Here is a 21,959-nt window from a genome sequence, read left to right on the forward strand (position 1 = left end):
CTTTCTGTGAGAAAAAACTCCCACAACCGTCACGCAGTCCTAGCCTAGCCGTGAAAAAAAAGGCCGTAAAAGCAGCACCCCGGCTCCCCATTTCCTAGGGAATTCATTACGTGTATGTACAAAAGAGCAGACGCATCGTAAGCAAATGTAAACAAAAGCAACCCTAGACCAGGCACACCACGGGCGCCGCAATTCGTGACTCAATTAGCGTGGTACCCAATCTCCCATAAAAGCAAAAAGAAGAAGAAAAAGAAGAAAAAAGAAAAAGGAAAAGTAGGCTCAAAACTCCCAATTGTAGGAAAAGGAGACTGGCAGAGGCGCCGAAGGGTACCCAAGGAGATCAGTCATGGGTATCATAGTCGTATCATCGTTCATGTTCCCAAGCGCTAGCCAGAAACATACCAAGAGTGTGTGGAGAAAGTAAGTATGTTGTTCGCGTAATCCAACGCGTCGGGTATCCAACTAGAAACGCGTCGTGGTGCTGCGCGCGAATGCAGGACGCGTTGGCTTGGACGGTGAGCCGTTCGGTGCCACTGTGGCTGCGCCGATGCGTGGGTAGGCCTTCAGGATGTCGTAGCTGGGCTCTTCGGATTCGTCACTGGGGATGTTCACGCCGAAGAAGTCGTCATGCTGAGTGAGTTCTTCGCCCTGGGGCATCTCGAATTTGAACGGGCTGTAGTTCAAGTCTGGGAGGTCATTCGGGTTTGACTCGGGCAGCTGGAGCGGGTTCGAAGTGGGGGCCTTGATAGGCGAGAGAGAGAAGCGCGGTGATTGAAGAGCAGGGAAGTTCAGGAAGGGAGACTTCCAGCCGCCTGGTGTTAAGGTGGTCGGGCGAGCATTGGACTTGGTGCCAGTAATGTCGGCGAGAATGCCGGAGGTGGTGGCCGCACGTTCCAGACGTGGTCGCTTTGCTGATGGCCTCGACGGGGAGTCCTGGTTGGTGAGGTCTGCGAAGACATCAAAGGTGTCATGGAAACCAGACTCGTGAAGATTGAAGTTTTCTTCGTTGGGGATCTGGACAGCTGGACTGTACGGATTCTGATACGCGAAGCCGGGGTCAACCATGATGCCCAAGCTTCCGTCCGGTGAGCCACCAAGCATCTCACGAATGCGGTTGCGGTGGTTGCGAAGGTTGGTGTTGGGAGAGACAGATTGAGGCGGGAGCGTTGGTCGCTTGAAGATGACGGCAGGAGTGAGAGGATCCTCAACGTTCGCAACGAATCCTCGGAAGGGCGACGAAGACGGGATCCTGGAGGTGGTTGGTGGCTTCAGGAAAGAACGCGTCTTTGAAGGGCTGTCATATGACGATCCACGGATGCGAGCGATTTCCTCCTCAGCGCGTCCTCGCTTGATGACGGGACGGTCGAGGTCGGCTTCTGAGGTTAAGAGAGCACCCAGAGGATTGCCTTTCATAGCAGATGACTCAATGGAGGAATAGTAACCGCTGTCTCCCAGTCCACCGAACTTACGCTTCCGTCCGCCAGAACGGCTCTGGGTGGGGTAGCGAGGGACGCGTGGGGGCGTGCCTTCGCGCGCAGAACGCGTGATGGGTGGAGGCGGGGAGGAGTGGATGTCTGCTGGCGGTGGGGACGAAGGGATTTGAGTGCGAGGCGGAGGTGGCATATGGTGCTCGACCTGCTGGCCGTCGTGGGCAGCGGGGTCCGAGCAAGGGATGGTGGCGTCCGATGATAGCTCTGTCTCGTCTGGGAACTTGGCTGAGTCGACATGCTTCACGGCGCTCGACTCGACGGCAAACGAACGCTCTCCAGAAGAGGTTGAAGGGCGTGGTAGATTGCCACTCGAGTTCATGAAGCCGTCAGGATTCGTGACGCGACGCGATGACTTGGCCTTGTGATAGGCCTTCTCACATCCTGGCTTGATGTACCAGTAGTTGCCCTTTCCGGGATCATCCTTTGGTCGTTCCTGCTTGAGGAAGGTCTTGCTCAGGCTAAGGTTATGGCGGATGCTGTTCTGCCATCCTGTCTCGGGCTGGCGGTAGTAGACAAAGTTGTCGGAGATCCACTTGTAGATCTGGGCGAGGGTCAATCGACGTTGAGGAGAGCGCAGAATGGCCATGCCGATGAGGTTAGCGTAGCTGAATGGCGGCTTGCCGCCATCGTCCTCGACATCGGGCATCTGATCCCAATCGGGAAGCGGACTGATGTCGTCATCTGTGGTTTTCGGCTTCTTGTCCTTGCGGTCGCGGAGAGGAGCAGCGTCCATCAAGGTGCGCTTTCCCGCTCCCTTCTGCCCGTAGATGGGATCCGAATATGGGACGGTGGGCAAAGCCGAGTATGTGTTCTCCTTATCGAACTGGGCTGACGGGAAGGTCGTGAACAAGGCATTCGGGTCCTTGGCCAGCAGCTTTGCCTGCTTCTGCAGTGGACGAGGAACACGCTTCATCGGCGAGTCGGTAGCGAAGATGGACTCGGTGGGAGGGGGGATGGACACGGCGTTGAGCGAGGCCTCGGAGAGGGCGTGTGGGGGTGGAGAGCTGGAGACGCGGCTCGTTTTCCGCGGCGAGGGGAGGTTCTCCTGCGAGTCTGGCGGGTTTAGGAGGGTATGGTGGTCGGATGACACGTCGGTAACGGGGCCCAGGGCGGAGAGGAGTTGTGCCTCGAAGCCAGCGACCTCATCGTGGCTTGGTGAGACGGGGTCCTGGAAAATCTGCAGAGAGGGCTGGCGGCGGGTTGAGGCCATGGCCTTCATGGACGGGGAGGCCCAAAAAGACCTCCAACAGGCTCGTGAAGGTGTATGACGCGTAAAATCGCGTGTCTTTCGGCGGATTGAGCGGTGGTCTGGCGGTGGTGGAAAACTGCGATCACGATGTTTTGATGCGGCGTCGGGCGCGCGGGTCTGTTGACGTTGGCGGTGGACGTGACGGAGAGGCTGGAGAAGGTGTCCGCAGTGCTGCGATCGAGTGGAGGAGGAGAATGGGAGGTGTCGTGGCGGCGAGCAGAGGCTGACGATCGGGGGGGATGGATGGGCGCTTGTCGGAGGAGATCTGGAGCGTCGGATCGATGATGGCGCTAAAATCGCGTGGTCCGGGCGCAATTACGGCGAAACGGGGGCAGCGGCTGGCTGAAGCAATGCGAATTGTCGGGCAGGCCGAAAACTGGTAAATGCCGTCGTTAACACTGTGTGACTGTCGATGGGTGGTGCTGGATGTGGAGGGAAGGGAGGTGGAAAGGGATGTGGTGGTGAGCTGGCAACTGGGAGGAGCGTGGAGCAGCCTGGGACCCGGCAGAGCAGCATTCGGGAGCCGCGGGGCTCGTTTCGGCCACGGCACAACGACGCCAGTCAAGGCAAGGAACACGCCCGCGGACCAGTAATTGGACGGCCACGACGACGTAAGGGCGCCTGTCGCTGCACCGCGCTGCACGTCGCGTCCAGGTTCAAGCTCGACGCGTTCTGTCCTATCCCTCCCCGCCCTCAGCCCTCATGCCCTCCACGCCGCAGCCAGCCATGGCACAATGATGTTCGGAAGGCCGAATCGTCAATCCGACGGCACTCTCGCCCGCCCCGCTCTGCACGCGTGCAGCCACCAGGAGCCTATGATTGTTGACTTTTGACTCGAATCGAATCCAGACTGCACTGCAGCTGCATCGCGGAGGCACGACCGGACGACAGCACCGCTAGCATACCGTCTCACGTATACTCGCCGGTTGCCGCCTGTTCCGGAGTCCATGAAGCGTTTCACCCCAAGTGCACCCCTCAGCATCGGGATGTGGGCTGACATCCCGTCCAATGCGAGCCTCCCGGAAGTCACATACCAAATGCTATCTTCCCCCTCCTTTGACTGTCATTGGCTTCATTGCTGTGTCCGCCTGCCCCAATTGGTTAATGGGCATCGTCACACTGACTTTCCTTGTCCTCTCGTCGGTCTTCTCTAGAGACTTCCCAGCAAGTGGGTTTCGCTCCCGGCTCCCCTCACTGACATCTTTGGGACCTTCAGAGCCATGAACCTGCCTTGCCTGTTGCTATTAGCCGTACCTGCAGCTTGTCTCAACCATAGATTTAGGTAGAGCTTTCTCATCGCTTCTGCCGTCGCGGTGCACTGCCCCTCTCACATCACGCCCCACCATTCCAACTATCTTTTTGAAATATTCTTCGTCATATTGGGCCGAGTGTCACCTATTTTTTGCGGAGATTCACCTTCTGCAGGAACTCTCCGCTAGTCGATGCTGATGATCCATTTTTGACTGAATGCCTACCTCGCCGAAGTAAAGTGATGCCTGGGTTCATCATCATCTCCAAATGTGCCGCATTCCAGTCTTTATTCACCAAGGATGAGCGAGAGAGTGCATTTCCAACTCTCTCAAAGACCTTGAGGTGGCGTGCACCCTCCCGCACTTCACCTGGCTTGGCATCAGCCTCAAGCCACCACGCAAGGGAACGTTGAGCCTCATGTTTCATTCAACGTCCTGTCATTCCCGTGGCTTGGAGGCCTGACAGGAACATCAAGAGACGAGTTTAGAACAGGTGACCATGCCCGAATCCTCCTCACGTCATCCATCTCGTCTTTCTTCATATCTTTGCTACGCCACATTCCGGCCCTATCTTCTTTCCCGTCTACGATCAGTTTAGCCACGGAACTTCTGATGAAAGCCGGCATGGCTTTTCATTTTTCTCCACGTGAGTCCGCACTGCAAGAGCGGCCTCGGCTGGCGAAAGACCTAGGCAGACAAGCGGAATAGCTACGGGAAATTCACAGGAAACCCCTTTGGGACATTTCTAAATCCTCTCTGGCTTCATGTATCATCTGTGTTACCAGCCTTCATCTCAAAACGTGATCTACAACAGATCTGTCATCAGGAAACAAGAAATCTCTGCGTCCTTCGCTCAGTGGGTATTGGCTGAAAATGGCACATCAGCTGCGGCTCAGGGTCTCACGAGCATGCTAGAAACCAAGACGTTGAACTCAGGTTTGAAGTCTATCGTCTTCTGGGAGTCGTTCAACCTTGTCGTCTCATAGCTCCAGTCCCGATGTAGTCCGTCATTGTTCGAGCTTCTTCGGCTGGCGAGGGTCAGCGCTGTGAACAGTATATCGATCGGAGAAGACGATTTATTATAGTCTTACTTTTGATTCTTCTTCAAATCTCTCGTGTAATGTTTCTCGGGGCGCGTCGAATGCTGCAAGTGCTGGGATGGAGCTCTTCATCTGAGTATAAAGCCCCTCTCGATACCCGCTTTGCAGTTTCTCATCATCAACATTCGCTTTTCTTTTGCAATCAACCTCAAGTCAATCCTTCTTTAAGAACTCCACAAGATGCGCTTCATCACGCTTTCAATCGCTATGCTTGCGAGCTTGCCCGCTGCGTTAGCTCAATCCAACTTAACCAGCACTAGCCTGAGTTGCTACACCCAGCTCGCGACCTTCAAGCCGTCCACCGTGTCGACCTTTTTCGTTGCGGTTATCACTTCAACTCGTGATATCAGCCAAACCGTAAGCTTGAATTAATCACGAAACGAAAGTTTTCCTAACTGACTCGCCCCAGATCACGTATACTCCAGTTGCGACAATCACTCCAAATGCTACGACCTTCACCAGCGTTCTCACGACTACCGCGACTTATAATACGACCGTGACCAGCCAACTTCCAGCGGTGACTGTTCCTACACGCGCCGGCTTCGTCCCCTTCGCAGAAACTACAGGCAATGTCGCCAAAAGCAAGAATAGGCACTCCAGAATCGAGCTTGCTCGGCGACAGGGCGACGCTACTGGTGCGGCTGGCTTTGAGCTCGACGGCAATGGCGTCTCGAACCCTATTTCCACATTAAGCTTCCCATTCAAGGTCTACTGCGAAGCCTACGTCTACGTCGCCGTGATTAGCACTTCCACGGTCACTGCTTCGACCGCCTACACGACTGTCGCCGCGCCAGTAATCACCGCATATACCACCACAACCACAACCGTGACAAGCACCATCACCAATATCGCTCCTGCTCGCACCATCTTCGCCACTTGTGGCCTCAACAACGTTGGCAAGTTTCCCTCTATCACTTCTCCTATTCATCTCACATCCCACTAACGTCCTATCACCCTACAGTCTCCGAGCTCAACGGCCGCGGTATCTTCAAAGTCGAGTACCAGCCCGCGTCAACGTCACGCGCCAGCGCATCCTCAACGCGACATCGGGCTCCGACTGTTGCGCCTCTTGCATGCAGACGACTAACTGCGCGGGTGCCATTTACTACCAAAACCAGTGCCGTATCACGCTTTCCCAAGTGCCGGTCTATAACGGGACGAATGGGACAGAGGTGGAGTATTGTACTAATGGCTCTGATACGGCGAGACTGGGCGGGGGTCCAGACCAGGGAGACGCTGCCGGCGGATACCGGGTATACCATTATTAATGGGTATTGTGGGAGCTTTTATTACAGTGGGGATGTGTGGTCTTAAACCGGTGGTTTGAAGAAAGCTAGCGCCCTTCGTGAGGGGGAGACATCCGGCCTTCAAGGGAGAGACTGTAGTGATGTGTGGATGACTGAGCATTCGGGTGAGCGTAAGGTGGCGGTAGACTTGCGCTGCGGTTTGTTGTTTTCTTGACTGTCGTTACCGGTAAGCTCTTTTGCTTTTTTGGATAATTGCGAATGCGCGTTAGACAAGAATACACGACTCCGATCTAGGCTTGGCTTCAATATGTGGTCTCGTGGTGCAGAACGTGACTCCAACGTTTTTTTTGCAATTTTCTAATTCGTCATTCACCGGACCATGAGAATTTAAGTACTCGTCGGCTGTTCGTGGCAAACTCTGCTTCTCTTCCGCAGCCAACACCGTCCACGGTCTACGCAACCGCAACCTCTCACCTCCTTCCCTCTGACATCCCTATCCATAGCAATTCTCCATCTGCCTCCTTGACAACAGAACCATATACCATGAACCTCTCCTTAGCTTCACCTCCTCCTTCGCAATGGGATGCGCTCCTCCGCCGTCTCGACCCCACATCCGCTGATCTCATAGCAACAGCGTTCTACCACATGCTCAACGGTAAATCCCTCCCGTACGGCACTCCACCCACCCCACTAACCTAACCCCTCTCCCCAGAATCCGAAGCCACGCCTCCCATCTCCCTCCTCGCCTTCACCCTCCTCTTCGCCCACACGTTCGCGCTCGCGAGAGCACAGCCGCCGCCCCAGCTCCAGCTCCGCCATGCTTCTCGCGCTCCGCCTCCGCTCCCGGTCGCGACCCCGTTCTCGGCGCCCCACAACCGCGTCCTGGTCCTCCGAAACTCCGTGCGGAGCAGGGCGACGGTGGTGGTCTCGCCGGCGAGTGACGCGAGTAGCGCGTACCCCGAGATCGGTCCGGAGGCGTATTGCGGGTTCCCTGCTATCAACTGGGGCGCTGTGCGTGTCTACGAGCTACCAGATGCCGGAGAGATCGGTGTCCCAGAAGACGATGGCGCGAGGCGTGAGCGACAGGGCGATGGGATCAGGAGGGAGCGTGTTGGAGACGAGCTGGCTGCGAGGGGGGTGCAGGGCCGGCGTGGGCGCGAGAATAGCGATACCACGCTCCCGACGAGCGTGGCGGGGGGGAGCGCTGACGTGTCGCCGGCTAGCTCGCGGAGTAGTGTTTACCCGGAGATTGAGAGGGGGGAGTACTGCGGCTTTGAAGCGCAAGATGACGCTTCTAGAGAAGAGGAAGGGGACGAGGCTGCGGCAGACGGCGTCGAGGTTTGGCATGATAGCCGCGCGGAGGACGACCGTGGTGGCGACGCGGAGAGGGATGGGGAGTCCCCGGCTCTGGGTGCGAGGCTCAGAGCGCTGTGTATGGATGGGGGTGGGCAGAAGAAGGAGGCTATGAGGACTGTTGCGCTTGGGGGTGGGAAGGGGGGACGAGCTGGCATTGATGGGGCACTTGTGGAGGTTTCGGCGGACGAGAATGAGGTTTTGTGGTCGCCATGTGAGCGGAAGATGGCGAAGTGGATGGATGGAGATGGTTCGAGCTGTCGTAGTCCGACTGTGGGTAGGTTGGGAGCGAGGGGTGTGAGGAAGCCGCTGGCGGAGATATATTAAAGGTACTGATGGCAGCGGTGGTTGAGCTGTCCGAGCGGTTAGGATGGTGAGCATGCTTGCAACATTCGGCGAAAGAATAGCCATAGGTCAGTAAGGTGATCCGTAGAGGGCGATCCTGATACTGGATTTACGATTTACTAGAAAGGCTTTCCATTGGCCTTCTTCTGGCCGCTCGAGTGGCATTATTATAGAAGCTATTTCTTACAGACTGCGAAGTATTGGCTTAGGAATTCGGCTAGTTGAATCATTACAATTTGTCGTTCCCCCTATTTATGATACCCGTTTTGTGTAACTCAATAGGTTTGCTGGTGGGAAGAGGCCATCTTAGTTTGCCTTCACAATGCACCTCAGGTCATACAATGCTACAAACTTCTATATCAGCATATGCCATACTTCTTGAGTGCCGCTGACGGGCTATTTGAAGCCGTCGGTGTCCGCTAGCCAATATAACCCCTGAAAACATCAGAAAACGTCAGCCCTTCGTTTTTCCGTCACTTCGCTATAACACTTCAATAACAGCCTGTATATTAACAAATGCAGGGTGTATCATTTCAATTGCCTATCCACACATACGGTAAAGGTATCAGGGCTTGAGGGGCCTTTTGTGCGGCTTTGCGGCTGCATCTTCCACGCGCCTCTCCTGATTCACCACCCTCCTCCCCACCGTGCTCGCCCGGCGACCTTCGCATGTATGGAGACCATTCACTACCCCCTTCTCATGCTCACGTGAAAATCCCTACATCACGTTTGAAACTAGTCCCTCGCATATAAACAGCTCGCCCGTCAATCTCGAAGCTGCTGCCAACAACCCTCTTCAACATCAACTCCCACCACCCCACAATACAACACAACACAACACAACACCGCAACAAGTTCCTCTGCTATCATTTCAGCACTTCCCGTTGTCATAGTGCACCACTCTCCTCATTTCGCAATGGCTAACATGCCTTGCGGGTTTCCCTTTTCTCGGCGCAAGCCACCAGCTTCTCCGATCCCCCCTCCGCGAGCTAAGCAAGCGCGCACCCTCGGCCGTAATATACACACGCCTACTTGGCCGAGGCCGATGGCTATCTTTAGTAGACTTCATAAATTGGAGCGGGATACTTCTCCAGAGGCAAAGATGTCCTCGTCTTCCTGCACTGTTGATGGTATGTATTCACTACACATAGCCTCATCAACCCTGCTAACATCGCACCAAGGCTCCACGTCAACGATGAGCAAGTCAGAGATGCTTGCTATGCTCTCTGCGTTGAAGGGTATGTCTCTGCTTCCTCTATCACTCTTTCTTCTTCTAATATACCTCAAAGGTCGTGAAGATACTACGGTGAATGCCGCCGACTTTGTTCCACTCTTCCGCCAACGTTTCGAGGCTATTAAGCCTAAGAAAGGTATGCTTGCCTCTTTTTATATATATAAGGTGACCATAATGACATAGTGTCCAGTGAACGTCTCCACAGACCTTGTTCTGGCCAATCCTTCCAACTACCGTCCGGCATCCCCTAGCCCTGCGCCACGTCCTCGTCGTATCCGCTCCCGACCCTTAGCCATAGAATGGTACTCAACACCACCAACTTCTCCGGAGCTTAGCAGCGCCAGCAATGAGGGCTCATCGTCTAGCAGTCTTTGTCTGGAGAATTACATCGACAACTGGAAGTTTGCTATCCCTGGTGGTGGCTTTACTTCGGAAGACTTGACGGACGCTGCAGCGGTTCAATGTGGCGAGAAGAAAGATGAACATGGAGACAAGAAGGAAGATGAGACGGAGGGCGATGAATCCGAGGAAAATGACAAGATGATCGCCCTCGAAGCAAGTCACGCTGACCTCAAGGAGCGGCTCCAAGCTCTCGAGTCCGAGCTGGAAGAGGCCAACGACGAACTCAAGACTCAGGCCGAGGACTTGAAGGAAGAGTCCAAAAAGGCACAACTCGGCCTCCAGCTCATTGGCAAACAGTCTCAGGAGATCAATAGCCTGAAGCAGAAGCTCCTTGATTCCGAGAAGGAGACCGAGGAAGCCCGCGACTTGTTCTACCAGAAGGATGCTCAGCTTTCCCAGAAGACCAAGGTAGAAAAGATGCTTCGGAACCATCTGGCTCTGAACAAACGTGAAGTGGCCTGCTTCAACACCCAGCAAGCCGAGGCTTACAGGAATACTCTCGAGCGGAACGCGAACTTGGAGCAAGCGTATGAGATCTTGCTCCGGCAAGTGACCGCCGGCCTGAACAACGAGGAGTTGATGCACCATTTCATGATTATGGAGGCAAACCACAACTCTTCTCGGGAATCTCACGAGGTGCTGCGAAACGACCGCGACGCTCTCGCCAAAGAACTTCGTGAAATCAATTACATCAATAGTCCTTACGAGGATAACTTGAACTCCACGAAGGGTCTTCTCGCACAGGTCAAGAAGGAACTCAAAGAGTGCCGCACGGAGAATGCTAAGTTGCACCGCAGGGTGGAGACCCTAGAAGAGGAAAAGGCCCACGGACGCAATCAGCTTGAGCGCGAACGTGAACGCGCCACGGCACTGGAGAAACTTCTCGACAAGGAGGAGTGCTCTCTTACTGAGATGCTGTATGGAGACGTTTGCTTCATGGTAGACCACTACATTGGCCTCCCCGAGAAGGTCCAAAAGCAAGTGCTGGACTTGTACGATGTGATTGTCAAGAGTAAAGAAACCATCCAGATGCTCCGCCAGAGGGAAGAGAAGGCCTTGTCTCATGCTCGTAGCGTCACATACGACATGGACGAAAAGAATCAGAAGATCGAGAACTTAGGCAAGGAATTGGCCAACACCAAGGCCAGCCTCGCCGATGCTGAGTCCCGTGAAGGCGACGCCAAAGACGAAGTCATGGCCTTTGAGATGAAGGAGGTCACTCACGAAAAGCTGGCCAACCACCACGCCGGCATGTCTCAAAAGTGACACCAACAGCTGGAAGGAATCCGAGGTCATCACAACTCCCTCTTGGAAATTGTCGATAAGGCCATTCACTATGACGACGAGTTCGGCTGCCCCATGGTACGCGAAGGTCATCACAACCAGCTTATTGCCAATCTCACCAGCGAGCTCCTTGATCTGCGTCCTCGTGTTGAGGACTACGAAGAGGCCGATATGACAGCCTCAGAGCGTATCGATTGTGCGGAACACCAGCGCGACGAGGCCAAAAAGGGGCAGGAAAAGGCCTGGATGCAAGTCATGACGCTGAACGAGATAGCAACATCGGCTCGCAAGCACCTCGAGGATGAACGGGAGAGCTTCAACAATCAGCTCGACGTATTCCAGGCGCAGCTCGATAAGAAGAAGGCCAAGGAGCAACGGGACCGCCGGAGGGATATTGAGGAACACCTTGAAGACAACAAGGATTTCCTCGATGTTCTAGAAGAACAAGCCCGGCGCGAAGATGAGAGAGTTTTCGACCAACACAACAATCAGGCCGGTCGGTGGAACAGCTTCAACAAGTTTTCTGACTTCACCGCCACCGCCTTCCTGGCGCCTCACGCTCAGGAGGCGAGAGTCGACATGATGAAGGAGCTGGTCGACGAGACGAGGGACCCACAGGTCAACCCGACATTCGACACAAGCGAAGATGAGATCCTCGAGGAAGCTAGGACAAAGACCAAAGAGGAATTTGCCACTATCATCCGGAGAAAGAAGCAGGAGGCTCGCTGGGCCTTGGATGAGGCGTCCAGGAACCGCGTAGAAGCAGCGGAGAAGGCTGGGACGTGGCCTGATTACCTCGTGGACCCCCTACCTCAATCTTCCAACCTCGTCGACACACCCATGCTCGACGTCCTCACCCCCTCTAGTAATGAATTTCGAAAAGGAATGTCGGACGAGATCGAGGACAGAGGCCAGGGTGAAGGTGAGGACATGGAGGTGGATCCAGCGGACGAGCAAGCAGCGATAGACAGGCTGTGGGCACGGAGATGAAGAAGCCTTTATAGGGCTATGTGCTTTGAGTTACTGGCGCATGGAGAAGGGTTGTGCATGTGCTTGCCAGACTGGTCCATATGTTGGCAGGCCAGCGACTAGGTTTTGCTGCTGAGAATCCGGTAACTTTGTACGTCCTGTGCTCTACCGATAGAAATGAATGATAAGTGTACATACAACAGCTTCAAGAGTAGAATTCGTGAGACTAGTAATGCGTATTGACTACTCGGCTGAAGAGCTGAAGGACCCCTAGAAGATCCGCTCCACCGCCAAACCTGCTTACACACCTTTGCGATTTCGGCATTCTCGATCTTCTATACTTAATCTAGCGTGGTATATGCAGTCCCCTCTCAGCCATGAGAGTCTTCTTCTACAATCGATATGGGTTTGCTCGCCATATGAGATCAGTTTGCCCCGATCACGTTCTCTACCGCAGTTCCCAATTTCCCGCACATTGAGCCTGCTATCATCTTCCTCTTTCTATATAGCCTCACACGACAGCTCTCTAAGAGCCATGTCTCAGTCCAATAAATATCATACCTTGTGTCCTTTCTCCTGCTCTCTAGAACGGCGAGGGCGAGAACATTCCACCGTGGTCACGCCGTTGGATTGTTCTGCGTAGCGGGTGTTGCCGTGATCAACACATCATTCACCATATCGACCACGTGAACTCGGTTACCTCACGTGTAGCTCTAGGGCTCGCCCCCAAAGACTGCCGGCTACTAACCGCTCTCGATCAGCTTCCTTGACTTGACAACACCAACCATCCGCCTTCCACCTTCCACATCACACCTACACATACCACTCCATACCCCCACTTTCCTGTCCAACACGATGTTGTCTATATCTGACCTAGCTAAAGATCTGGCCCTATTAGCTTCTGCTCGCCCTCCTGGCCGAAAGAAGGCAAAGACGTCCAGTCTAGTTAATGGCCTTCAACCTGGCTGGGTTGGACGCGCAGTTTCTGGAGAGAAAGATACCGAGAATGGAGAGAAGGGTAACACGCAGACACAGGAGAAGATGATGCGTTGCTCGACTCCTCCTATCGTTGGCCGTAAGTGATCGGCGACAGTGTTTCACTTTATCCTACTGAAGTCACAAGAAAAAGATGAACCTGCGTTAAGCAAGTCGGAGACGTTGGCTCTACTCACCAATGCTAGTGGTAAGCATTCCTCCCACTTTATATTGCTCTCATGGCGTGCTAATATACTCCAAAGGACGCGAAGCGCATATAGCGAAGCCCTCGGACTTTTCTTCTCTATTCACTGAGCATCTCAACCAGTTGAAGTCTAAGAAGGGTATGTATCCTCCTCTTCCTCCTACCAGCTTATCCAAGAAAGATATACTAAGATATCATCCAGTCAGCAATAAGCCCCGCAAGAAGCATATTCGGACTGCACCGCATCATGCTTGGGCGAAGCCTAGCCCTGTTTCACCTACGAATACTGCCACCGGGATCCTCCTCGACTTACCTTTCCCAGCCCCGAATATCAAGCTCCCCACACCGCCTTCCTCTCCAGATATGGAAGACAGTGGAAGCAGCCGTGTGCGCTCACGGACCAGCTCTGACAGTAGTGTCGATCCGTATATCGACACTCGGAAGTACATCATTCCTGATATCATTCCTGATGGCGCTTTTACGGGATTCGTCAACAGTATCGTGGACCAGCACCACGAAAAGCAAGCTCAAAAGGCGGAAGAAGCTGGAAAGATTTCTGCGCTCGAAGCAAGTTGCGAAGCACTCTCGAATGAAGTACAGGCCCTCCGAACTAGCGAAGCTTGGTGGAAGACCGAAGTCCAGGACCTTCAGCAGAAGCAAGAAGACGCGAAGCTCAAGGAAGCCGAGAAGATTGCCGCTCTGGGAGCTGCTCGGGACGTACTGTTCAAGCAACTCCAGGCCCTTCGCCAGGAGCAAGACAATGCAGCACTCAAAGAAGCTGAAAAGGTCGCCGCCATTGAAGCTACTCGAGACGCGCTGTTGAAGGAATTTCAAGATTTTCAAGCTAACGAGACTGATCTGAAGGATCAAATCGGCGAGCTGACTTCTGAACTCGGCGACTGGAAGGGCTATCTCGACATAGCAAACAAAGACCTCCAGGACGCCGAAGCAGAAGCTGAGACTAAAGCCACCGAGACCACCGCGCGGATTGTGAAGCTCAACAATAGGCATATCAAAGAGAAGAAGGCCTTAAAGGATCAAGTCAAACAGTTGAAAGAGAGTGTCAAGGACATGGAAAAGCTCAAGGACATGGAAAAGCTCAAGGACACTGTGAACGACCTTGAACATGAGCTTCGCGACGCACAGCGAGAGGCCGCACTCGGTTATGATTTGAACAACAAGAGTCAAGTCATGATCATTCGCAAAGCGAAGAAGGAAGCTGAGCTTCGCAAGGAGCTTGTAAAGCAAACCACCAAAGCCGCTCAGGATCTTAAAACGGAGAAAGACCGGAACTCCCGCCTTGAGCAGGACCTTCAACTCATCAATTACCAACTTTCCTTCGGCGACACGGAAGTTGCAGTTCAGCAAGCATTCCAAGCCCTCCAGTCACAGTTAAATGATGCTAATCAAAAGAGCGCGGAGCTCGAGGCCGAGCTCAAGAAAAGCCAAAAGGAGTTCAGGCAGCTTTACTACGAACACCGCTCCTACCACGACAACCTCAAGAAACACAAAGGAATTGCCCAGAGGTACGAGAAGGAGAGGAATGAGTATTTCGTCGCTATGAAGAAGTCCCAGCGCAACGAGTCCATCCTGACCGAGAGGACGAGGAACTACCGTCTTTTGGCCAGCCGCGCTCACTGCCGCGCCAACAAGATCGAAGAACTGTACACTGGCCTCATGATTGACCAGACGGAGGGGATCTGTGAGGGTATTGTTTCTCTTTTCGAGAACTCCGACGAAGTCTCCGAGGAGGCGGAGGCCGAGATGCGCAGGCTGGTGGAGATTATGGATAAGCAGACGAGCGCAATCAACCACCTTCGACTTGCTGTTCGAACTAGTGAAGAGCGAAACCATGCTCTTTGTATTGAGCTTGATATCAAGAACAACGATTTGATCAAGATGGAAGAGCAGATGAAGGACAAAAACACGTATATCGAGCGCATTAGGGCCAAGAAGAGGGCCTTGAAAGCAGATCTTCTTAAGCTCGAAATGGAAGAAACGACGTACGAGAAGCTCGCTAGCAAGAGAGCTGGTGAGGTTGTCATCGCCGTGCAGCAACGGGATGGATTCGAGAATAAGCGCGATGAACTACAAGCAGCCTACGACGGCCTTCTCAACGCCATGGCCAAAGCGACAGTGTATCGAGGCCTACCGCTACATATCCACAACCCTCAGCGGGTTATTGGTCAGCTGCGCACGAAGTTGGCACGACTCAGCCAGCTTCAAGACGCAGAGGACACTTTCAATGCGCAAGTTCACGTATTTCAGGGAGAGAATGCGAAGTTACAGCACCAGGTCGCAGTTCTGGAAGGGAAACTCAATGGATGCGTTACCACCATCAAAATGCTCGAGCAGAATCGAGATGCTGTCCTCGAAGTGGCTCTCGCAGATGTTGAGAGGTACAAGGATATGCTCGGCAAGCAGGTGGAGCGCCAGGACCGCGACTTCAAGCTCGTTTACGACGAGCAGACCGAGCGTTTTGCGCAGCAGAATCAAGGGATCGGGAATTGGACCAATCTTAACAAGAAGGCTGATTTTCCGAAGGAGTGCTGGGAGGGAGGCCACGTACAGGCGGAGCGGGAGGACTTCACCAAGGAGATATACGGCTATGAGCCGGTGAAGTGGGTCAACCCGACCTTCGAAGTCGACTCGGAGGAGGAGATCGTGGGGAGGCAGCGAGCCCAGACTGTCGAAGAATTCAAGGCCGTGAACAAGAGGGCGAAAGCAGAGAAAGCGCGGATGTACGACACGAACGTCAGGGCAGAGGTGCAGAGATTGGAGGATGTTGAAGGATGCTGGAATGGCAAGTTCTATGGCCCGGTGGAGGAGACGGAGGCTTAATTTAATCCTGATTGCTTGCATTCCTCATACCTAGAGCTCAAACTGCCCAGGTTGCGCTATCAGTAGGCCATGCCTTAATTTGATACCCCTACATTCTAACTATAGATTGAAAGCAACCAGTTGAGCATGCCGTATGGACTTGAGAATCGTGAGACTTGTAATATAGTTTTGACAACATGCTTATTTCCTGATAGGTTAAAGATGCCAAATTGTTCTATATCGCTAACAAGAACTCGGGGGTGCTTCAATTCCTTTCACGCATGCCCAGTGCGATTAGCAAATAGCAATGATATCAACATCCAATCGCAAACAATCTCAAATTTCTCTAGATTCAGAGACTAGAACTTATCAATACCCGTATTGCAACTAATCGACCGCGGGATGAAATCTTTCCCTCCCTCCACGGTAAGGTCATGAATGCCGTACACAGATATAGCTCCCTCATTCATAAGACTCCACGACACATCTCCCCACGTATTATCCCAGCATGTGGCCAAGTCATTCGGGTACTCATCCTATAATTCTGTCAGCTCGAGATCCACATAGGCAGCAGGGGTTAGAGAATACTTACTGTATGGCCAGCAGAAAAGTTCACGAAGCCTCCACAGTTATACGGACCTGCGGATTTCCAATCATGCCGTTTCAGATCGTGCAGACACTGATGCAGAATGATCATGTCGAGCTCCTTGCCGTTGATTCCTGGGCGGGGTCCGTTTTTGTTTTGCTTCGAGATTTCCCATTGGTGTTGTTGGTCGGGTTTTAGCTCCGGAAGCCAAACTCGGTTTGCTTCCGGTTGTATGGTATAGACAAATCCGTCACTAGTTGTTAGCGTTCCGCCCCATTTCCAGCTACCTCTGATTAGTGTGCGCCCTAAGATATAATGAGGAGGAGACCTACTTGTATTGGTTGACGTTGCTATCCTCCGGAGCTCCATCCCAATCACAATCCGAACTGAGACCATTCAGCTCTTTGAGGCAATCGGCGGTTGGTTTGTCTTTACCACCTTCCCAGGTGATAGTTATCGTTACGGCTTCAAGACCGCCGTCGTTGTATTTCCTGGAGTAAGAGCCACTTGCCGCGCCAGGCTCGATTCCCTTGAAGTCCACATTGCAGAACGTCTCAATATTTTGGTCTAGCAAGCCTTGATCCACGAACTTCCAATTCTCGGGCTTGTTTTTCACCTCATCTTTCGATTTCTGGCAGACCGTTGGCGGTGAGCTTGGCGACGGTGGGGCCGGGGTTCCCGACCAGTCTGGTCCCGAAATGATTGCTTCGAATTCTGTGATGGCGGAGTTCCATGCATCGACATCATCCCAGGCATATCCTTCCGAGATGGCTTGCTGGTAGCAGGGGCATCTAATGATCAAGATCAGCGTCGTTCGCAGGATGTGAAGCCGTGAAAAGGCATCTGAGTTACCCTTTATGCGGTCCATTACCCTACCAAACATGTCAGTATGCACATGAACAAGTCGGGTCCAAATTCAGGCTAACTTACAGCTCCTTTGCAGGTCCCAGTGAGCGGATCGGCTCCGCCACAGTCCGCATCGTCACATAGATACCCACTCTGGCCATTTACAGGGCAATCTCCCTTCGTACACTCACAAGGCGACAAAAATGCCGTACAAATCTCGTTGTTGCCTCCCCTGCACAAGGAATGGCCGCACGGATTATCCTCCTTATGAGGGCAAGACTTCTTCATAGGGCCGTTTCGGTCGACTGAAAAGGTGGTGAACGACTGTCTAGGGTTATACAAATTCTGAATAACTAAGTTGAGGATGATGTAAACGCCCCACGGTATTTCGATGTCGTTGATGTCGTTGACCACTGTTTGCAGCATACTGGCACCGATGACGAGTGAGCGCACGAGTGCTGCTTGCTCGAATTCGTCCGTATACTGGGGAAGGGCCTCGATGCTCTTCATATCGCCGGCTATTGGGCTGCCGCGATATAGTTCCATGACGTGGCCCACGATGGCTGCGTTGCTGGCAAGCGCCCTGAAGGTATCGACCATGCAGTTGGTGAGGCCCGCATTGTATGGATCATCTCGTTTGGCTCCTTGGATTCGTCTTGTTAAGCGCGTGCACTTCTGCGTTGCGAAAAACTCGGTCACTGCCTTTGATGTGTCCTCGTCCAGGCGGACTACGGTATTGGTCGCCGTGACCGAAAGAACTGGAAGAATGATGGCTCCACCCTGGCGTTTTGTAGCAGGAGAAGCTATCGAAAACTGAATGAGATAAAGCAATGATAATAGAGTGATGAAGATCATGTTCAGTCTCAGTCGGAACTCCCGGAAGAAAGTAGAGAAGAAGAGGCTTCAAGACTAATGGAGAACTTGGTCGTGGGAAGGCGGGCTATATGGCACAGTGAACCTACTATTCCGAATGGACAGCATGGAGCTAAGAGAGCCCAGTAATCAAAACTTTGATAATCGCAATAGCCAGCCTGCTATTTTAGACCGAAATTGAAGGTCGGCGGATTATCGTGTTCAGCGTCCAATTTCACTCTTTACAGTAAAAGGATATACAGCCAACAGCTGATGTTCTTTTTTAAGTTCTCAGCGTTCTGTCGTGTTTACTGCGCCCCTACTATGTTAGAGGTTGCTGGGGGCCAGCGGGGGCCAATACCCCAGTCCGCCCTCGCTTCTTCCCGACCTTGCGTTCGATCTCCCTTGCACTAGAACGCATTGAGCCTGTTCGCCGATCCAGGTTCCTGCATATAGTTCACTCTCGTGTCACCTGTTGGGTGTTTTGCACTAGGATGTGATCGAGTCCCTCGAATCTAATTCTTCAAAAGGCTCTTTGATCTACGCCCCCCTGCACATATGCAGGATCTGCCCTATGACTTGCAGGTTTGCTCGATATACGCCCTGGCTTCTGATATTGCATGACCCCAAGAGGGCTGCTATTGTTTCAGTTAATATCAGTCAGCTGCCAACCTCGCGGTAAGTCAGCGTTTCAGATCCTTTCAGGCTCCGGAATAAATTTCTAAAACTAGTCTATTGCCCTATTTTAGCATTGATCCTGGTGAGAGATCATGACCCCAGCGATGCCTCTTACTAGGATTTAAAGATGATTCAATTTACTACAGAGATATATATGTTAGATAACTGCTACCAACCTGTCAGTGTAGAGTATCGTTCCCAGGACTCGTTCTTGCATCAAGTATGCGTTCATTGATAGCATTCCTGGCCCCGGCGGCTTTCATTTTTGTGTTTTTCTCCTCTGTCTGTGCCCAGCAAACATATTGGGTTGACAAAAGCTGTGACATAACGCATGCAGATGGAACCAAGTTCACTGATGCTATCAAGGAGGTGATTTGGGTAGCTGGACGCGTCGCGGACGCCATCGAAGCTCAGGACGATAGATTGGAGCAGTCTTTCATGTGGTTCTTTTATTTTAGTGTCAGGGATCGGTATGCAGACAAGGTCAAAGGTACAGTCAATTTCGTCAAAGATGACTTGCTATCAACTGACCTATTTCCCCTAGATACATTCCGCCGTATATCACAACTGAAGGAAGAACCGTCCGGAATCAACAAAAATGCCAATCTGCGCTTGTATTGTGGTGGGTAAAACTCATCTGAGCGCGCGTTGGGATCAGAACTAATTTTTTTCAAAGACAACGATGACAGATACAAACTTCAGCCTGGCGGACATTACATGGACGAAAATAACGAGAGCATCTCCGGGAGAAGCATGCTTTTATGCTGGCCGCAGCCTCAAAAGGATGGGAAGGATGTATTTTACTACGCTCACACCATGTATGATATCGATAATCTCTGGAACTTCGTCAATACGGGGCAGAAATCAAGTCAACTGCCTGACAGGACCACAATTAGCGTGAGTTTAAAACCTTCAAAAGAGATCCCATAGAAACGTGGCAGAGGACTAACGATGGTTTTATTCAAGTTCTGCAACAGGATGTTTACATACCCCGGGCCGTTGAAAGAAAGACCATTTACAGTCCGCGCATTTGCAGCGAAAGAGCTAGACAAATTATTGACGCAGTTACCGAAGGTTTCGCCTCTCGCCTTTCACACGATTCTCCATGAGGTGAGTACTATATCGCTCGCGCAATAAAGGCAATGCTGATTAACCTCATCATAGTTCGTTCACGTACCTTTTCTCAGCGAGCAGACCATGACCGAAGCCAGAGATGAAGATAACACTAACGTGCCCGTTCATTATCAAAATGGAATAGATTCGTTCAGACTGCACCCCACCGACACAAAAGATACGTCAGGCTACTACACTGGTCCCCTTCCCGGACCGACGCTGGGCGACCCCAAGTTCGTTATTATGAATCCTGACAGTTACGCATATGTTGGCTTTCTTTTCAGGATAAGAGATAAGCAGTGGGTGCCATACTCGGACGGCGCAACTCCGCCGTTGATCAGACTGAAGAAGGACACGAGTTTAGAGTTAGTAGGAGATTGGCCTGGGGCGCCTACCCCGACCCCGTCGCCGAACGTTAAGCAGACTCCACCACGACGAGTGAGACGAGACGTTTGATTCGATATGTAATAGTGGATCTTCTCTAGGGCTCATAGGCATTGCATGGATACGCTTAAGAGAAAAACCATATCAAACTTTATGAAAGACATGATGGCAGTTGCTCAAGCATTCGCGCGGTTCTAAGGGGAGGTTGTATCAAGGATTCACAGTTGCAGGGTTCAGAGGAGCCCCAACCATGGCACCCATAGCTATCAATAGTTGAAACAACTGGCCAGCCTTGACTCAACCGTGGTTCACCCTAGGCGTCGTCAATCCAGCAATGTAAACTCAGGCTTGCCAGTCCTCCCCGTACATACGCAATCCACTTTCTACTTCTTAATTATTTCTATAAGAGAGTCCAGCAACACTCGCCCCCCCAACAGACCTGCATCGTAACCCGTTAAAATGTCTACTGGTCCACGCACGATTCGTAAACGTTTCGGGAACCCTAGAACACTGCCCAGAACACTCACCAGGCCCCTTTTTAAAACCCAGAAGGCAACGAAGCTCTGGTCGACATGTGAGAATTGTCGCTTAGCAGCCCCATCTATAAAGGCTCCCGACGAGTTTCCAACGCTGTGGGAGAGCTTGGTCTTTGGCATCAGGACGATTGCAGAATCATTCGTAACAAAACCAGCTCCTATTCCCATTCCCGTTCCAACTCCCATTCCCTACGAGCCCTTCAGATTCAAAGATCTGCCTTGCGAACTCCGGATCGAAGTCTACAAATTCGTCTTCGACCGCGTCTACAAGGCATCGGATGCCCATGAACGCGCAGACCGCGTGAAGCCCAATCGATTTGCCCTCTTTCGTGTTGACCGCCAGATTCATCACGAAGCAGTTGAGAGCTTCGAAAGATATGCGACATGCTACTCACCGGTGATGTGTTCGCCTTATCGCTCTTCGTGCGATGAGGCTAATCGTTTCCTCGAAGACAACAAGGCCATACTGCTCGGTGCTGCGCATCTTGGTCTCGGTATCAGCGATTTTAGTATACTATCTGACGAAGTTTCGTTTTTCTTCGGAGATATGCGTCTCTCTGAGTTTATGCTGGCGCCTAGAGACCAAGCCCCCTCAACACGTTGGCTCACGTTGGATCTGGACGATTCGTATTGGGGGGAAATGACTCAATACAACCACGCCGACCAGAATTACAGGCCTGATCGGCGCTATTTAAGGAGATTTTGGTTTGATGCATATGTTGGACCATGGATATCCTCCTTCCAACTTATGAGCCGCCCTGATTCGCCCGTGGATTTCGTGTGGACGGTGAAGTCACCAAAGTCAAATCCGGCGCCCGGTGGCATCGAGGGAAAGTTCTAAAAAGTTTGTGAGGATGCTGGAATGAGATTTGTAGGAGGTGGCGTTACTAAATATTACTGGGAAAAGGATGATGAGGAAGACGAGGACGACATGAGCGACTAGGATTTCAGGCCAAGCCCTTCAACGTTAGATCGAATTGACGAACGGCGAAGTACTGGCCGCGTAACTAGACAGTGAAGGTGATGCTTTCCTAAACACAC

At 52.5% G+C, this 21,959-nt stretch overlaps 8 protein-coding genes across 8 annotated transcripts; 6 read left to right on the forward strand and 2 right to left on the reverse strand.

The window, feature by feature from the left end:
* Positions 1-462: 462 nt before the first annotated feature.
* Positions 463-2,700, reverse strand: BDZ99DRAFT_487212 (uncharacterized protein; the record flags this gene model as incomplete). Its single annotated transcript, XM_033722819.1, has 1 exon — positions 463-2,700. One exon carries the CDS (start codon positions 2,698-2,700, stop codon positions 463-465), a length of 2,238 nt encoding a protein of 745 aa, XP_033578379.1.
* A 2,422-nt stretch (positions 2,701-5,122) lies between these two features.
* On the forward strand, positions 5,123-6,638 carry BDZ99DRAFT_274990 (uncharacterized protein). The gene is made up of 3 exons (XM_033713937.1): positions 5,123-5,446; positions 5,499-5,985; positions 6,051-6,638. Exons 1-3 carry the CDS (start codon positions 5,270-5,272, stop codon positions 6,401-6,403), a joined length of 1,017 nt encoding a protein of 338 aa, XP_033578380.1. The 5' UTR covers positions 5,123-5,269; the 3' UTR covers positions 6,404-6,638.
* Positions 6,639-6,879: 241 nt separating this feature from the next.
* BDZ99DRAFT_497186 (uncharacterized protein) lies at positions 6,880-8,207 on the forward strand (the record flags this gene model as incomplete). Its single annotated transcript, XM_033723497.1, has 2 exons — positions 6,880-6,991; positions 7,049-8,207. The coding sequence occupies 2 exons, from the start codon at positions 6,880-6,882 to the stop codon at positions 8,014-8,016; spliced, it is 1,080 nt and encodes a 359-aa protein (XP_033578381.1). The 3' UTR covers positions 8,017-8,207.
* Positions 8,208-8,724: 517 nt separating this feature from the next.
* BDZ99DRAFT_559423 (uncharacterized protein) lies at positions 8,725-11,944 on the forward strand (the record flags this gene model as incomplete). The annotated part of the gene is made up of 5 exons (XM_033727256.1): positions 8,725-9,164; positions 9,216-9,272; positions 9,324-9,404; positions 9,459-10,885; positions 10,946-11,944. The coding sequence occupies exons 1-5, from the start codon at positions 8,951-8,953 to the stop codon at positions 11,942-11,944; spliced, it is 2,778 nt and encodes a 925-aa protein (XP_033578382.1). The 5' UTR covers positions 8,725-8,950.
* Positions 11,945-12,778: 834 nt separating this feature from the next.
* Positions 12,779-15,944, forward strand: BDZ99DRAFT_518695 (uncharacterized protein; the record flags this gene model as incomplete). The annotated part of the gene is made up of 4 exons (XM_033725325.1): positions 12,779-12,998; positions 13,047-13,106; positions 13,162-13,242; positions 13,306-15,944. 4 exons carry the CDS (start codon positions 12,779-12,781, stop codon positions 15,942-15,944), a joined length of 3,000 nt encoding a protein of 999 aa, XP_033578383.1.
* A 302-nt stretch (positions 15,945-16,246) lies between these two features.
* On the reverse strand, positions 16,247-18,286 carry BDZ99DRAFT_569474 (uncharacterized protein). The gene is made up of 5 exons (XM_033727885.1): positions 17,440-18,286; positions 17,362-17,381; positions 16,842-17,300; positions 16,516-16,792; positions 16,247-16,459 (listed from the first exon to the last, which is right to left on the reverse strand). The coding sequence occupies exons 1-5, from the start codon at positions 18,208-18,210 to the stop codon at positions 16,283-16,285; spliced, it is 1,704 nt and encodes a 567-aa protein (XP_033578384.1). The 5' UTR covers positions 18,211-18,286; the 3' UTR covers positions 16,247-16,282.
* An 821-nt stretch (positions 18,287-19,107) lies between these two features.
* On the forward strand, positions 19,108-20,454 carry BDZ99DRAFT_474985 (uncharacterized protein; the record flags this gene model as incomplete). The annotated part of the gene is made up of 5 exons (XM_033721944.1): positions 19,108-19,375; positions 19,430-19,507; positions 19,562-19,782; positions 19,852-19,995; positions 20,050-20,454. 5 exons carry the CDS (start codon positions 19,108-19,110, stop codon positions 20,452-20,454), a joined length of 1,116 nt encoding a protein of 371 aa, XP_033578385.1.
* A 387-nt stretch (positions 20,455-20,841) lies between these two features.
* BDZ99DRAFT_518698 (uncharacterized protein) lies at positions 20,842-21,759 on the forward strand (the record flags this gene model as incomplete). Its single annotated transcript, XM_033725326.1, has 1 exon — positions 20,842-21,759. The coding sequence occupies one exon, from the start codon at positions 20,842-20,844 to the stop codon at positions 21,757-21,759; it is 918 nt and encodes a 305-aa protein (XP_033578386.1).
* Between the last annotated feature and the right edge of the window lie 200 nt (positions 21,760-21,959).

The sequence above is a fragment of the Mytilinidion resinicola genome (assembly GCF_010093595.1).
Source record: "Mytilinidion resinicola strain CBS 304.34 unplaced genomic scaffold BDZ99scaffold_7, whole genome shotgun sequence".
In the NCBI taxonomy this organism is placed as follows: Eukaryota; Fungi; Ascomycota; class Dothideomycetes; order Mytilinidiales; family Mytilinidiaceae; genus Mytilinidion; species Mytilinidion resinicola.

What these genes read in the sequence shown, in the direction of transcription:
- BDZ99DRAFT_274990 (XM_033713937.1), top strand. Translation starts at nt 5,270, where the DNA reads ATGCGCTTCATCACGCTTTCAATCGCTATGCTTGCGAGCTTGCCCGCT. An exon ending in CTCGTGATATCAGCCAAACC is followed by an intron (nt 5,447 to 5,498) that starts GTAAGCTTGAAT and finishes GACTCGCCCCAG; the next exon opens with ATCACGTATACTCCAGTTGC. An exon ending in TTGTGGCCTCAACAACGTTG is followed by an intron (nt 5,986 to 6,050) that starts GCAAGTTTCCCT and finishes ATCACCCTACAG; the next exon opens with TCTCCGAGCTCAACGGCCGC.
- BDZ99DRAFT_569474 (XM_033727885.1), bottom strand. Translation starts at nt 18,210, where the DNA reads ATGATCTTCATCACTCTATTATCATTGCTTTATCTCATTCAGTTTTCG. An exon ending in CTGGGACCTGCAAAGGAGCT is followed by an intron (nt 17,382 to 17,439) that starts GTAAGTTAGCCT and finishes CATGTTTGGTAG; the next exon opens with GGTAATGGACCGCATAAAGG. An exon ending in AGCAACGTCAACCAATACAA is followed by an intron (nt 16,793 to 16,841) that starts GTAGGTCTCCTC and finishes AATCAGAGGTAG; the next exon opens with CTGGAAATGGGGCGGAACGC.